This window comes from Cannabis sativa, chromosome X (genome assembly GCF_029168945.1).
Source record: "Cannabis sativa cultivar Pink pepper isolate KNU-18-1 chromosome X, ASM2916894v1, whole genome shotgun sequence".
Classification (NCBI taxonomy): domain Eukaryota; kingdom Viridiplantae; phylum Streptophyta; class Magnoliopsida; order Rosales; family Cannabaceae; genus Cannabis; species Cannabis sativa.
In genome coordinates, this window is record NC_083610.1 from 21,216,193 (window position 1) to 21,234,867 (window position 18,675).

The 18,675-nt window shown below is 25.2% G+C and overlaps 1 protein-coding gene across 2 annotated transcripts; it reads right to left on the reverse strand.

Moving 5' to 3' along the window:
- Window positions 1–87: 87 nt before the first annotated feature.
- LOC133032708 (metallothionein-like protein 4B) lies at window positions 88–1,553 on the reverse strand. 2 transcript variants are annotated; one of them, XM_061106889.1, is made up of 2 exons: window positions 1,453–1,553; window positions 88–497 (listed from the first exon to the last, which is right to left on the reverse strand). In XM_061106889.1, exons 1-2 carry the CDS (start codon window positions 1,539–1,541, stop codon window positions 329–331), a joined length of 258 nt encoding a protein of 85 aa, XP_060962872.1. In that variant the 5' UTR covers window positions 1,542–1,553; the 3' UTR covers window positions 88–328. The 2 variants fall into 2 exon arrangements, with proteins under 2 accessions (XP_060962872.1, XP_060962871.1); XM_061106888.1 differs by having other exon boundaries at window positions 88–503.
- Between the last annotated feature and the right edge of the window lie 17,122 nt (window positions 1,554–18,675).

Sequence of the window (18,675 nt, forward strand, 5' to 3'; positions counted from 1 at the left end):
CTTTTATAGATAAACAAAACAGCATTATCCCTTGTTCTCATTTCTGATGAATGAACTTATGTCAATTTTCATTAGAACACAAACAAAAATGATCCATTAAAATCGACAACGGCATACTATTAATATTTATTTAATTTAAATTACTTCCTACAACCAACCAATTAAGTACAATAAGGATAATAATAATAAATAACCAGCACCAACTATGTATAGTTGGCCATTTTAATTACTATACGTACTTTTTCTTTATTTATTTATATTAATTTCAAATACATAATATATCTATATATATATAGTGGTAGAGTGTGTGGTGAAGATTGGATGATGATCAAGAGGCACAAGTGAGGCAAGTGCAACGAGGCTTGACAAGCCCAGCTGCAGCACCAGCTCTAGCACTGGAGCCACTGCATGTGCATGGGTTGCAGCTACAGTGCTCTCCACATGAGCACTTCCTATGCTCATTTCCACCTCCACTACTTGTCTCGCTTCTCCATTTGCTGCACCTATGTTACATCATTTTACATTTCAAATTTCGGTATCTTAAGGTGTCGAACATGTTAAAAAACACGTATGGTGTGTTTAACAATATCATCAGGTGTCATATTATTATTAGTATAATTTAATATTGAATCGCATAAGCAGAAATCTATTAGGTGTTATGATATTTAATAACAAATCTCAACTTATTGTGATGGTGAATAATATCACACATTGAATAGTTATGAATACAACACATTTATAGGTTTCTTGGAAGAGTGGTATGTGTATATATATTGAATAAATTATGTAATTTTATTAATATTAATTAAGTAAAATAATAACATATAATTTAATCCGAACATCTTTTTGTTGGAGAAACATTTAGGATTAGAGTTAAAAAAAAATAAATTAAATAATCAGTTGTCTAATTTCTAGATTGTTAATTTGATAAAAAAACTAAAGTAAAATTAGATGAAAAAAATTGTAACATCACAGTTAACCTTAAGAACACATATTCAGTTTCATCCACCGTTTTTAGAAGACACAACAGTAGGAACTCATATTGCAACAAATTCATTCAACCTCGTAGCTTGAGCACTCAATTATTGTGCAAGGTATGCAACCTTATTATTCATACTACTAAAAACGATTTGACAGTGAGTCATTGAAGAACAAAAAAGAACTAACAATGAAACAAAATCATATCACACAAACAAGACTAAAACACTATAACCATGCCATATAAACAAGATTAAAAAACTTAAAAATCATAATGTAGAGGCAAGACTAAAAATAATAACAAAAATCGAATCGCAATAGCAAAACACAACTCCAACTAAATCCCAACTAAGCCAAGGGAATGCCAACAGGCCTAGTCGAAAAATAAAGACAACCTCCAATAACTATAAATTTAAGAGGAAGAAACCCTAATCTTTCCCGCTAATATATATTAATGTATATTACATAAAATACCTACAGGCGGAGCCACCAGGGCAGGGTGTAGGGCAGCCACAATTGTTGTTAGAGGCCGTAACACCACTTCCTTTTGTATCCATATTCATTAAATAATTATTAACTCAATGTGGCTTATTGATTTACACATACATATATATATATATATGGAAGAGGTTTCAATGGTTACATTTTTATTGTAACCATCATGGTTACATTTTTTTAAGCCATTGGATTACTATTAAATGGTTGTGATTAATTTGGAAATTAAATAAAAATAAATAATAAATAACTTGTAACCTGAAACTAACCTAATCATTTATTTCCTTATAAAACTTTAATTAAGATTAATTATATTTTAAAATTAAATTAATTATAATTATTAATTAATTTTTTGCAATTTATTACTATATAAGGATCTTTTAGCAATTTATTTTTTTATACTTAAATTATTTAAAATTTTATAGCAAAACTTTTTATAATTTAAAATTATACACATATAATTTCATAATTTAAATTTTATTATACTTGTAATCTTAATTTTAAATTATTACACTTAATTATTTAATTTAAATATTTAAAAAGTAAAAAATGAAATAAGTTGAAGGATTTTTTAGAAAAAAAATGGCTGTACTTGTTATCGATTGATTAGCTTGAGGTCTCATACTTAGTTCATATAATTGTAACAAAATAATTAAATATCATATAAAAATAATTAATTATTTGAAAATTTATTATAAGAAGAGAATTTTAATTTGTGTCAAAAGAAGTTTAATTTTTGTAAAAAAAAAAATAAATTTTATTGTAAATATTATAATTAAATGGCTTAATTATTAAAATAATTCAAGTAAGGATTTAAATATAAATATTAATTGCTAAAAGAGGTCTTGTCAAATATTTAATTAATTAATTTAAGAAAATAGTTAATTATAATTAAATAATTCTAAAAAAGGAATGTCTATTTAATTAATTATTTTAAGAAAATAGTTAATTATAATTAATTAAATCTAAAAAAGGAAAGTCTACCTATAGGTAACCTGCTATTACAGGTTAAAGAAAAATGTAACTATATGGTTACAATAAAAATGTAACCATTGAATAGTCACCCATATATATATATATATACACACATATATAGTGGTTAAAAAAACTTGAAAGAGCAAAGTTTGGTGCCAAATGGCTCTACAAGTTAACAAGGGTGTCAATGTGTTTTCATGCAATCTTTTTGGTCACACCACGTCTAGCTAGACATATATCAATTTAATTGGTTGCGATTTAGGTTGCTTCTAAGAGTGAAGATCGGTCAGTTATGGTCGATTTTTTACAACTTTATAATTGACCGGTCAGTTACGGTTTTTATTTTACAAAAACCGCAACGGACTGTTTAGAAATTATAATCTTATAAAATTGACGGTACAATTTTTGGCAGTTTTCCCGTTTGGCGGTTTTAGACGATTTTTGGCAGTTTTAGGTGGTTTTGGGCAGTTTGGGTGGTTTTTAGCGATTTTAGTTGTTTTTTGGTTTAATTTTTTTTTTTTTAATTGTGAAAACCGAAATTGATTGCCATATCAGAAAAACCGTAACCGAAACTGATCGCTAAATTCGGTGATGACGTGAAACCGAAAATTTGATTACAGTTTGGTCGGTTTAATGGTCAGTTTCGGTTTTTCGGTTTTTATGAACATCCCTTCATTAATTATAGTTGCAATGTGAATTTTCATAAAAATATAAGAAAAACTGTTTTGAAGTGTAAAAATAAAAGAATTCTTACTATTTTTTTGAGAAAGTATTCCATATACTATTTTTTTTTCTTTTTTCATTTTTACAGTTTTGGCTTGTTTCGATAATTTTTATATAGGTTGCTATATAAATTTGAATTTCGATTTAAATTGCTCCGTTATATAAGTTGCTACGTGAATTTTCGTAAAAATAAAATTAAAAAAAAAACTAATTTAAAGTGTAAAATTAAAAAAAAAAACCAACACTTTTTGATATATCGACCACAAAACAATGTATACTGAATTTTGCAGAATTATTATTTTATTTGTTTGCAATAATTAATAATATGAGCTCGTTTGGAACATCGTATTCGTATTAAGTCGTATTGTATTATATTAAATTGAATTATACATTATATTTTTATATAATACTATGTTAAACTTTAATTTATACTAAAATATTATGTATTTAGGTGTCCATAAAAATTAATACTACATGTAATTTACATAAAAAAATATTACATAAAATATAATTCAATATAATAATATACAATATAATACGATGTAACAACGGAATCCTATCATTTTTATTCCGCACGTGCCATTTAAGTACAAATACAAGTAGGACACACTTTGTTTTGTTGTGGTTGCTTAGTAAAATGGATTTATTTTTTTTCATTTAAATAATTAAGTAAATAATTGATCATGACTATACAATACAACATTTCTTAAAAATTCTGAACAAAAGACAGCTTTTTGAGGTATTAGGCATCCTTTGACATTCTTCTTCTTCATCATCCTTTTCTTTTTTTCTTTTTTTTTTTTTTTTTGAGAAATACTTGACATTCTAATCTATTTAACTACTTTTACTTGAAAAGTTGGAAAATCACTTTGTACCTTAACATTTGTTTGGGAAATAATTATGTGTGGTTTCATATGAATTAAACACCAAATTAACAAAGTGAACCATAATCTTTTAGATTTTTTCATGTGATGTTGTCCATATATTTGGAGTAGGACACGTGTAACTATCTCAGTCAGAGAGAGGCTCACTTGGAGTGACCTATGTGGCATACTACGCAGAATACACTGATACTGATAGTAAACACAATTTGAGAGGATCGGTTTGTTCAAACTCAACTAAGGAACAAAGATCCTAATTCCAAAAGAACCTTGCTATTCATTCCGAGGATCCCGACTACTCCAATCCACGTGGTAAATGCAGGTTAGTCGGCAGGTCTATAGTCAGATTTGTCGACCAACATACATCTGCCACATGGATCGGCTGGTCGGAATCCTTGGGATGAACGACTTTATTGAATCTCAAAAGGGCCTCTTTAAAATACTAAAATAACTTTCAAGCATTCAAATTTAATCAAGAATTAAATTAAGAAACTTATTATTTATACAGTGAGAATTGTTAAAAGTATTATTGGTGTCTAGCATTTTTTTCGGTGTTCTACTACTATTGGTGTAATTAATTATCGAGTGTCATATAACTTAAGAATATAAATTTAAAGTTGCTCTTATGCAACCACACATCACTATGAATTTATGACTGTCCACATATTCTCATGTACGTAGCATCATTTTAGAAAGAAAATTATTAAAAGATATTATTAGTACTTAATATTTTCTTATGTGTCATATTGTTTATTGATGTAATTAAGTATCGACTATCGAGTCCTATATAACTTAATAAAATAACTTTTAAAAAATATCGCTAACTAATTATAAAACGCTACTTATAAAAGGTGCTGAATACTATTAGGAGGCGTTTGGTTGGGAGGAATGAAAATATAGGAATAGGAATGGGAATAGGAATGGAATAAAATTTGAAATGGATAAAAAAAATTGATAAAAAATAATTAAATTTTTTTTCTTGTTACATTGGAATGGTCATTCCTTCCTTTTTAAAATAGAATAGCCATTCCACCAAAATGGTGGAAAGAGCATTCCATTGGAATGCCATTCCAATATTTTAAAATGCAACCAAACAAAGGAATGGAATGAAAATTATTTTCTTTCCATTCCATTCCATTTCATTACCTCCAACCAAACGTCACCTTAGTGTCCAATATCAATACTCTTTTCAAAAAGTTAACTCCCAAAAAGTAATGTAGTGTGATAATTAATTAATTAATTTCTTTTTGTAATAAGGAATTAAATAAAAGAAATTTTTAAAAATATTTTTTTTATGTTTTAGTTACAATTTTACAACCTAAAGTATTTTATTTACAAAAATATACTTTTAAAATTTTTAAATTATAAAAATATACTTTGCACGACAAAAAATAAAAAAACAACTAAAAAACATAAGAAATCAACATCACCAGTTCACGATAACTATATGAATTAACTATAAAACAACTAAAATATAACAAACTATAAAAAATTATTGTGAGGGGATTTTACAAAAATACTGGATTTTTGACAAAAATTTACAATTTTAATGCCACACAATTTTGTTTACAAAAATACTCTCTTTTTGTAAAATAACCTAAAACAACAAAACAAAACAATATAAAATAACAGTTTAACAACTAAAAAATAACAGTGAAAACTTAACACAGTACACAGTATGAAACTTACACAATATTTATGAAAAAAATTCCGCCCCACATTAAAAAAATAAAAAATGTTAAAAATTTAGTATGTGGTGTAAAAATTCCTAAATTATTTCAGTGTTGAAATTTTTTTCCAAATTATTGGTGTATTTTGTAAATTTTTCACTAAAAGATAATTAATTAATTACCCTTTGAAAAAACGATATTAAGTTTCTCTTTGCTATATATTGTATGTGTGTGTGTCATTTCAGCTACTCCAACTTGTGCATTTATTATGGATAATAATTAAGAGATATATAATAGTGAAGGGTATAGTAATAGTAATAGTATAGTATTATGATGTAGACTTAACCATAGATGTCTATATATAGTTTAAGCCCATAATGATATAATGTTTTTATTAAGTCATTTAATTTGTTTTTAATGTGCCAGCATATATACATATATATATATATATATATATAAGTGATATGTCACTTTTCCTTTGGCTTTGAATATATATAAACATATGGAATAGGTTTCAATGGTTACATTTTTATTGTAACCATCATGGTTACATTTTTTTAAGCCATTGGATTACTATTAAATGATTGTGATTAATTTGGAAATTAAATAAAAATAAATAATAAATAACTTGTAACCTGAAAGTAACCTAATAATTTATTTCCTTATAAAACTGTAATTAAGATTAATTATATTTTAAAATTAAATTAATTATAATTATTAATTAATTTTTTACAAATTATTACTATATAAGGATCTTTTAGCAATTTTTTTTTTTGCACTTAAATTATTTAAAATTTTATAGCAAAACTTTTTATAATTTAAAATTATACAGATATAATTTCATAATTTAAATTTTATTATACTTGTAATTTTAATTTTAAATTATTATACTTAATTATTCAATTTTTTTATTTAAATATTTAAAAATTAAAAAGTGAAATAAGTTGAAGGATTTTTTAGAAAAAAAATAGCTACACTTGTTATCGCTTGACTAGCTTGAGACCTCATACTTAGTTCATCTAATTGTAACTAAATAATTAAATATCATCTAAAAATAATTAATTATTTAAAAATTTATTATAAGAAGAGAATTTTAATTTGTGTAAAAAGAAGTTTAATTTTTGTAAAAAAATAAATTTTATTGTAAATATTATAATTAAATGGCTTAATTATTAAAATAATTAGAGTAAAGGATTTAAATATAAATATTAATTACTAAAAGAGGTCTTGTCAAATATTTAATTAATTATTTTAGGAAAATAGTTAATTATAATTAATTAATTCTAAAAAAGGAATGTCTACCTATTAGTAACCTGCTATTACAGGTCAAAGAAAAATATAACCATATGGTTACAATAAAAATGTAACTATTGAATAGTCATCCATAAACATATATATAATCTACACAATTTGGCTTATAGCATATAGCATGCAATGGTTGGCCATAGGTTTTTTTTTAGTGTTTGAATCTTATCCATATAAATTGTCTAAAATATCAGCAATAATTTATGATAGTTTTTTAATGCAATGTATAGATATTTACCATCTTTTAATAATTATGATCATCATTCATGCACCACATGGTAAAAGTCAAAAGATCAATTGTGAAATGACAAATTTTACTATTCGAGCAAAAAAGGGGAAAAATAAGAGATTCATCAAAATATATGTCAAATCTTAACTACTTCAATCATTGAAAAACTATCTATTTATTATATAGATATAATAAGCAAAATAAATGTATATATAGAATGATTTACTTTTCCTAATTATTGTTATGTTATGTACATCTAATAATAATGATAATAAATAGGATTTTTGGGTAGTGTTTTAAGGTCTTACCTATTAATTTGAGTGCTCAGTTTAAAATTATAAGTGAAATTGATGAATACACAATAATCATAGTTAATTAAATAATTAAATAGATATATATATATACATACCATATTTATATGTTTCGGACCACTAATAATAATATTAAATGAAGAAATTAATTAGAAACATGTACATTATTTAGAATGAAAACTTAAAATTTATTAACCACAACTCCGTTCACTACTGTAAAAATAATATTTAACAACACTTATTCAACAACACTTAGGTTGTGTTTGGTTCACTTGAATGGACAATGGAATGGACTTGTCATTCCTTAAGAGGGCTCAATCAAGTGTTTAGTTTCTTTATTAAAGCTTGAAAGCCCATTCCAATGGAATTACAAATCACCTAAACTAGGGACTTACTTTTCCATTATAAAATCACTAGAAAGCTAATTCCTTACCAATAAAAATGTGCATATTCTCATCACCTGATAAATATATTTGTTTGCTAAAAATATTATTTATTTTTTCAATTTATAAAATAATGGTAATTTAATAAAACAAATATTATTTTTGAAGAGTAAAGGGTAATTTGGTCAAAATAATAAATGTTCTATTACTTTCCATACAATACCAAACATAATAATTCTTATTCCGTTGTTGATTCCATAGTCTTTACCAAACAAAAGAATAGAAATTCTATTCCATTATATTCCCATTCCCATTCCTATTCCCATTCCCATTCCATTTTCACTTAGTAACCAAACACCACCTTAATAAAAAAAGTGTTGCTAAATTATTTGTTTTTGTAATTAGTCACACTTAAATTTAAAGTGTTGCTAAAGAACTAATATTCTTAGATATCTTTAATTTTAAATAAATAATAATGACTGAAGTACTTTCAAAAAAGTGTATTATTGATGATGAAAAAAAATTTAAGACAACACTTTCTACATAAATGTTACCACATAATCTAGATTTAAACTGATATTTAATTAGTGGAGTGTAACTTCCTTTATAGATGAGCTACCAAGAATGAAAAAACTATCATTTTCTCAGTCTAAACCACCATTAATATTAAGAATTTTTCCAAGAAAATTCTACAGTCTCTTAACTTAATACAACATATTGGGTATTAATTAATTTACAAATCTTAGTTTTTTAAATATTTACATTCCATTACAAAAGCTTTAAGTACATTAATTATTATATTTCAATGATTTTTTTTAGGCATGCTTCAGCATCGAAATTCTTACAGAATTATACTTTCAGCTCTAATATTTGGTAATTTTTTAATTTTCTTTGTGTCATGAAACTAGCTACTTGGAATTCCCATAAGAATTTTTTTTTTATTGTATTTGATTTTATTTTATTTCATCAATTATCTTTCTCTAATTAATATGTGTAGTATATTCTTTATTTTTCAATCTGTGTGTTTGTATTGGAACACACAATCAATAAAATGATTATACAGTAGAACATCTATTTAAGAATACTCTATTCAAGAATAACCTCTAATTTGTTATAATAAAAAAATAAAGTCCCAATTTGGGCTAGTTATAAATAAGAATAACCTCTATATTGTAATTAGTTATACATTTTTTAAGTCCCGTATTAATAAAATATACCTCTATATAAGAATAATTACATCTTAAAAAAAATATATACATATATTTTATAAATTTATTTATGTAAAATTAATAATTTTATTTCAAATTATAGTATATGTATAAATATTATATGTTCGAAAATAATTCTAATATAATATAGTATTAAGAATTGTTTATTGGTAATTTTGTTACATTAATATTTTTTGATATTTTTTTTTTTTTTTATAACTAATTTTTATATATGTCTATATTATTAATTGTATTTATTAAATTACAATGTGTTTTTTTAAAAGTGGTACACTGATGTACTTCTATTTGTTTCAAAATTTGAGACTTTTTTTTATAGTAGCGTTACATTATACTTATTTAAGAAATCCTGTAAAATTTTTAAAAAAATTGAATAAATTTAACATGCCGAAAATAAGGTTCAAACTGTCTATTACACGGGTAATTTTTTTTTATATATATATATATAATATATTATATTTAATATATTTATATTATTAATTGAATTTATGAAATTATAATGTATTTTTTAAAAAGTAGTATATTGATGTACTTTTACTTGTTTTCGCATTTGACAGATTTTTTAGTTTTTTTTTTATTAAAAAATTAATATAATAATAAGGAATATTTTTTTAGTGTAATTTTTGGTGTTGTGGTTGGAGTGAAGATAGTTTTTAACATCAAATTTGGTGATAGTGTGACACCAAATTTGATGAGCTCCTTGGAGATGCTCTAAGATTTTGCCAACAATTACTTCAAAATAAATGTGGAATAAAACCCACTAATTTTTCATCCACAAAACAAAATAGTTGACTAAGTCAACTTTTTCAACCCAAATTACTTTGTAGGTCATTATATTTCATACGTGATATATAGCCATGCATATTCACACAATCGTCATCATCAGTCGTTCTTTCACTCCTTTTCTTTGATAAATATATTATTATTATTATTATTATTATTACTATTATTATTATATATTTTATACAGTACTATCTCATATACCATCTTTAATATTTTTTTTCAAAAAAAATTATAGTTTAGGTTGTTCCAATAATTTGTAAGTGTAGATTACTTTGTAAATTTTAATTGCGATTTAAATTGTTCGGTTAGTTATTATATATGGGTTGCTATATAAATTTCGAGAAAATATCAAAAAACTCTTTTGAAGTGTAAAAAATAATTTTTTTTTAATTAAGTAGCTAAATTAAATATATAAACTTAAATTTTCTTTTTATTATTGTATCAAAATTTAATTGTATAATATTTCTAAAATTAATATTTATAGTTATTTATTTAGTAGCCTCATTATATATATAAGTATATAAATATATATATAATATTCCTAATAATTTTAATAAAAGAAAATTGTCCATTATATATGATGATCATTTAAACATCAGAAAAAATCAAATATTTTGTCAGCATATATAATAAATTCATGAGAAATGCTTAACACCCTTTTATATCAATATTATTATATTGGTGTAGTTAAGTAGAAAAATGTTAATGACACTCTTAGAAACAATTGTTATTGGTGCAATTTAATATCGAGTGTTACTTATTTTAATTAAATAAATATTATAGAGAACCGCTAACGAATTATAAGATATCATGTCATAGCTAGAAGTACTAGATACTTTAGTGTCTCATAGGAATGCTTAATTAACTAGTATTTAATTTCTTATATAATTTAATGTAATAATTTTTACGAGACATCACCAACCAATCATAAAGTAACACATGTAGAAATTAATAAACATTACTAGTGCCCAATACCCTAACTTAACTTAATAATATGGTTCGAAAAAGCATATTATTTTTTCATTTGGGATTAGCTATATGTATATATCAAAATAAAACTTATTATTACAACCTTAAATTAATATGCACACTTTCATATTTCATGGCCCATAATGGCCTATAATATAGCTCTCTTTGAATAATAATAAAAGAAATCGATGGGGACAGTGATGGTAATTGCTTCCACCAGATATAGCCACCTAATTATGATTTGGATTAGAGATTCATAGCAAACCACACATAATGTATATAAAGAAAAAAAAAATGTGGATTAATAAATAAGATATATCTATATAAAGAAAAAAAGGTAAATATATATATGGTTTTATAATGCTATTATAAAAAAAATACATAAGATAAATTTGATGATGTTTTGTAAATTCCACATGATTATTGTGTCGAGTTTCATCAAGAAAAAAATTATTGAAAAATATCATTGTGTTCAACTCTTCTTAATGTTTTTTTTTTTCTTTATATATCAAATAAGTGAGATTTTTTACCTTTTTTAAAAAAAAAATAGTGAGATTTTTTATATATTTTTTTTTTAAAAAAAATGTTTTTTATCATGAGATGAGAAATAATGAAAACTATTATGTGAACCCTTAGTTTATGAGATTTTCTATGAATGCTAAAATATAATTAATTTATCAAAAACGTTCCTCTAGATAATAGTTAGAATAATATGTGCATATTTTTGCACACATTAATATTATATTTTTCAACATAAAAACAGGGGTCTATTAATAATATAACTATTGTTTGGAAAAAAAAAAATATATAATATTGTATAAGTGGATAACATTTAAATAATGTAGAATGTTTTCCTTAAATAATGTCCAATGTGTAAATGCAAAGTTCTTTACTTTTATTTTTTATTTATAATATTATTTGATTTTCCTATATGAACATATTGCCCTACACAAAAGTGTATCAAGTATATATGTTTCATTTCTAAGATCAAATATATTTATATATACAAGTAATTTAAGTTATGCATTGTGTAACGATGTTAGTGCTATGTGGATTGGGGTTACACCCCCTTGTGCTCGACATGCCGCGAGGCATGACTTGCCATTTCCTTGTAATGTTGTTTGATGAATGAAGGCTTTATGTTCAAAAAAAAAAAAAAGTAATTTAAGTTATAAATATTTCATTTTAATTTTTAGTAGTAATAATATTTAAATTATAGTGTAATTAAATTGTAAGGTGACAATCCAAATTTATGACTTAGGAGTGTGCATAAATCGATCCAATCCAACAATAACCGATCGATCTAATTACAACCGATCGACTGCTAAATATTAGATATCCAATTGTGATTGGATCGAATTGAATGTTATTTTTGAATATCCAATTGGATTGGATCGGATTTTTAATGAGGTATCCAAAAATCCAATACATCTAACATCTAATCGAACTAATTAGTATTTTCATTTAGTTTAGATGAATAATTAGATTTTATATTATTATACGTAAAATATATATGTATATATAAAAATTAATATTAAAATTTAACTCTTTTATTGAATTGGATGGATCAAATCCAATACATAGTGGACCTAAAATATTGGATAGATCCAATCTCATCCAAAAAAATACTAAGTCTAAAATATTTTATAAATTTATAAATTAAACCAATAAATATATGCGAAATACATTTCAATCCAACATTCAATGGATATTGGATCAATTGAACTGAAATTAATTAGATCGAATCAAACGATAAAATTTAAAATCTAATATATAATTGAATCGGATCTGAATAGACAATAAATACTCCACATATTAACAAGAAGGTCAAATAAAAATAGGCAATATCTCTAGAGCTCAACAAATCGAAACAGACCAATAATTATATGAACTAATATAAATGGACCAAAAGTAATAGTAGGTTGGTGGAAAAATATATTCAATTAATAAATAATAATAATAATAATAATAATGTCCCCTTTCAATGAAAAATAATAAAGCTGTTGTGTTGGTCACTCACTTAAGTGGTCCATGTGATATTTTAACAAAAATCTAGCTACATAGTCCTTTGTATTTTAAAAATAACTATGCCAACTTACTAAAACAGTACAAGTACTTTTTTGCTTGAATTGAGACAATATATTTATTAACCAAAATATCTTATAGATGTTGAAGTTATAAGCAATCCCTCAAGAGATAATAATAATAACAATAAACATTTCAAGAATCTACTTTTTTAACTAATTAAATTAGGGTAGATCCCATGAAACCCTATCCACCCCCTAAGTTTAATATTTTTGTTTTTGTTTAGTTTTTGAGTAAGAGCATTTCTTATATTAGTGCTTGGAGAAAGTGCTTCCTGTTGTGGCAGAATACTTTGACGATTAGTTAGTTTATTAGTACTTTAGTTATTTCAGTTAAGAGTTTGTTGTGAATTCGGTTAGGACATTTAGCTCGTTAATATTCTGTAAATTTATTTTTCAATTAACGAGATAAGAAATACTTTTCTCTCTCACACACAAACACATAGATATGGTATCAGAAGAAACCTTGCCTACTGCTTCCATGGTGAGACTTTCCACACGCTCTCAAGATGGTGTTTCTCCATTTGCACCTGAGCATACTCAGTCAAAACCTACTCCAGATGTTACTTCTGCTCCAATTCTTCTATCATCAATAGCTCCAAGACGACTTCATACTTCCAAGCCACGATCTTAGATCGAATACGATACTTCTGATTCACCTGCAAATGTCGATCTCACCACAGAGCCCTCACGTAGATCTCAATCCTCTCTAGATCGTCTTGCTCACAAAGATGTGTCTAGTCCTTTCTTCCTCAACTTTGATGATCACTCTCCCCTCATTCTGGTGACTACGTTCCTCAACGATGCAAATTACCAATCTTGAAAGTGCGCATGGCCTTGGCTCCAAAAAAACAAGACTGCGTTCACTCTTCCTCGACTAATACTTTAAAATGCAATCAAATAAAAAATAATATTTTCTTTCTATTTCATTACCGGTCTAAAGCTACCTAATATTATGTAGTGTGGTAGCCTAATTGTATTTATTTCGACATTTTGGATAACATTAATAATTAGTAACTTATATCTTTGATCTTTTTCTCGAACTATTCGTTATGAAGGTAAAGTTCTTTAAGTTTCTTTTTATTTATTTATTTTTTCTTCTTAAAAGGTGGAGTAGTACAATTAAGCTAAAGAAATAATAATTTAATATTTAAAAGAGAAATGTTAAAAAAAATATTATTGGTGTTTAGTATCATTTTTAGTGTCTGTTGTGGTATTTTAACACACAAGTATACATATCGTTTTAACAAGTATTACTCTTCTATTTGATTGAATAAAATTTTAGATAAAATTAAACTAGAAAACAATAAGAACCATAAAAATCAGGAAGCAATAGTAAATTAATAATGGATAAAAGTTAGAGTTCTCGATTTCAATTGTATCTATTGATTATGGGCTAAATGATTATCTCCTATTACCAATTTCTATGCCATAGCAGGTTTACTAAGGTAATTTGTAGTCTTCTTAGATATATAAACCTTAACTACATGCAAATTTTCTACTCTCGTGATAAATTAAACATGTAGCAGACATTAAACACAGAAACCCTATAAGCTATCTAAACCATATAGGTACTCTCGTCCTATATCGAAATTCAGTTCTATTTCACTATAGCATAATTGACACTCACTTCTCAGATCTCGCATCAAAATCATAAAGCAATTAATTGATGGCCAGGCAATTAAAAGTAATTAAGTACGAATGAAATAAAATATATAAAAATTGAGGGAACATTGAATCATATTAAAATCATAAATTAATATCAAACAATCTCCATCTAGACCCTAATGAACTATTTAGCTACTCATGTTCATTGTAGCAAATTTACACATATTAATTTTAGAATAGAGAAGAAAAGAATGTTGAAAACTCTATTGAGAAAGCCTTCAATATTGATTTTGCTCTCTAAAATTCGTACTCCTTGATTGCTTTTGATTTTCTACTGAACTGCTCCCTTGAAAACTATTGAAGTCCACTTATTTTATAGCCAAAAAATGATAAAAAAAAAAATTAAAAAACGCTGAAAATACCTATTCTACTTAGGATTAGAAGGGGCAGTGAGTTTTCTACTGCGTCGACTGATAATATTTTGATCATAACTCTCTCGATATTGCTCGAAATTAGACGATTCAAGATGTTCCGAAAAAATAAAAGAGAAATCTAGAACTTTTATGTTTTGACTTTCTCCAAGATAAAAGATTCTCTAGTTCTTTCTCTCCTATGTCCTAACCAATCCTTCACTTCTACGTTATATTCTTCTCTGCAAATGTAAGGTGGTGTCTTTGTTGTAGTTGCAATTGGTGTGCATGATTATAGATTATGGAATGAAGAATTTTTATGTGGTTACTTGTTTCACTTTGATGTTTGCAAATATTCTTAAAATTATCAGTACTAGAAATTTTTTATTTTTAAATAAACAGGTCCCCATTATTATTTCTATTACTGACGGGAATTCTTCACCCTATTACCCGTCGGGAATAGTCGGGGACGGGAACGGCATTCCCCGCACCGCCCCATTCCATGTGCATCCCTAGGTGACACTTATAGAATGTGCTAAATAGCACTAATATTCAATATCAATACTCTATTTAAAATTATAATAAGGGTAATTAATGGAAGGATTAAGAACCAATTAGAGAGTAGAGAGTAAAAAGCAAAAGTTAAATAAATTAATAAACTAAACTAAACTAAGAAAGAAAGAAACAAAGATTAAGTAAATGTGGGTGGTGAAAATAAGAGAGAAAACAGTAAAATGTATTAAATCGATGAGAAAATATAACATTAGTTTATCACCGCCATCACATGTTGCTCTTCACTTGTTTTGTAATTTGCAACTTTTAGAAAGTACCAAAGCAACAAACTGTATTAACCTCTTGCCCACCAACCAACAAAGCAAACTAATGTACTATATTATTAGAATTGTTTAGTTCAAAATTTTTGGGGAATTATTCCATATATTAATTTTTTATGGTAAATATTATTTTAGATCTTGTGTTTTGTAAAAGTTACAAATTGAACCCTTTATTTTGTTAAATGATAAAATGGATTCTGTATTTTCCAAAATAGTACAAATAGGATCCTGAGCTTAATTTTTGACAACTTTTTTTTTAATATTAACTTGAAAATACGAACAGATCAGAAAATATAAAACAGTTTTGTCATAACACATTTAGATCGGATTATTATTAAATTTTATTTTGACAAAAAAATAATTAAGGGTCTTATTCTTACCATTTTGAAAAATACATAGTTCATTTTGTCATATAAAAAAACAGAAGGTCCAATCGGTAACTTTTACAAAATACAGGGTCCAAAATGGTATTTACCTAATTTTTTAACCTTTTTGTTTTCAAATTTACGGTTTGGGTTTCTAAAGTGGTTTCTCCGGTGATTTTTATGTGGGTTGATATACGATTTTTAGTTGCGATTTAGGTTGCTCCGCTAGTTGCAAAAGGGCTTCCATGTAGAATTTCGTAAAAATACAAAAAAAAAATGTTATGAAGTGTAAAAATGAAAAAGCCCCAAATTTTTATAGTAGTTACATTATAATTATTTATTTGAGATATTTTGTAAAATTTTGAAAAATTCAAATAATTTACAATATAAAAATTAATATTCAAACCATCTATTTTATACGCGTATAAAATAAAAGTCACGCGTGCAACATACTCCTTAAACCCTATTTTCGACGTGTTAAATTTTTTAAATTTCTCGAAATTTTATCAAATGTGTCTTAAATAACTACAATGTATACGACCATAAAAAAATTTAGACTAAATGTCTTTTTAGATACCAAAACAGATAAATTTCAAGAAGGTGTATTATAAAAAATTTCTATATATACTTAAGGTTGTTTTTTCAAAAAATAATATTATTTCTACGTTACAATAATATTATATTATATTTTCGCACTATGAGATAAGTCTTAGAAGTTGTTCAAAATTTTTACAATAATTATCATATAACACATTAATTAAATTATGTTAGATATCATAAGTAACCTTTAACATTTCTCTTAATCACTACCTTAAAAGTAAAAAAGAGCTAAAGTCAATCCATTTTTAATGAGATAAAAATCTTCAATTTTTCATAGACTAGGTGAGGTTAGCACGTGCAATGCACGTGTCAAACTCTTTTTGTTCCATTTTAATTTTATTTTTATTTACCTAAATTTTATTTTATAAATAATTGTAACAAAAATATAAAATCTAATTTTGACATCTTAATTGTTGTACAAATTACAAATTAAAATACATATATTAATATTATACAAGAGTAAGAACAAATTTTTAAATTGAGTATTTTAGTTATATATAAGTATAGTCATATATAAAATGGTTATTATTTTGATATATTTTACACATTATTTATATAATTTGTACATAATTTTTATAGTGGCTTATAAAAAGAATCAAAAAAATCATAAAATTGTAGACTTATTGATTTTTATATAGTAAGCATTCTTATTAGAAAAAATAAGAAAGTTAAATTAATATAATTTTCAATTAAAAGAGATTTAATTAAATTTATTGAGGTGAGTAGTAATAATAATAATAAAAAAAATAAGAAAGTTATTTTTTTTATTATATTTAAGTGCAAAACAAAATATTAAACTTTGCTTCTCTACTATTATATTCACATCTTAGAATTATCAAAAATATTATATGAGATTTGACTATATATATCACATTATATACTTTACCTTTTATTAATATAAATGTAATTATATATTTTTGTGAGGAGCAAAAGTGATATGGTAATATTATTACCACACTTTTATAATAGTAATATATATTTTACATATATGGGGATATGATTTTGTCTCGTGATTGTACTTTCACGGAATGCATTCCGTGATGTACGGTAGCCGTCAGATGAGAGACTTATTTGATTTGACGGTTGAGATTGATCTAGGGGTAATTAGGGTTAAAAAGTAAAAACGTACCCACTCATTTAATGTACCTCGAGACCCATCTAATGTACTACGAAATACATTCCGTGAAAGTGCACTACGGGACAAAATCGTGTCCCTACATATATGATATGGATCTAATGATAGAATTATTAGAGGGATATATATTCGAGGAAGAATGAAGATTGCTGTAGTTGAAGTAAATTTAATCACACCATATAAAACAAAATAAAAATGATGTAAAAGTAGTGATGACATTAATTGGCATCTATCTTATCGTAAGACTGCGTTAGAAAGAAAGAAAGAGAGTTGGGCGGAATTACAGAGATAGACCGAAAGGTGGAGATTGGAGAGTTATAGTTATTGATCAGTCAAAGGGTAAAATTATTAATACTTACTTTCTTGAAGGACAAAATTGTCTTCAAACTATCACCTCATTACCACACTTTTATAAAAAAAATAAGAAAGTTATTTTTTTTATTATATTTAAGTGCAAAACAAAATATTAAACTTTGCTTCTCTACTATTATATTCACATCTTAGAATTATCAAAAATATTATATGAGATTTGACTATATATATCACATTATATACTTTACCTTTTATTAATATAAATGTAATTATATATTTTTGTGAGGAGCAAAAGTGATATGGTAATATTATTACCACACTTTTATAATAGTAATATATATTTTACATATATGGGGATATGATTTTGTCTCGTGATTGTACTTTCACGGAATGCATTCCG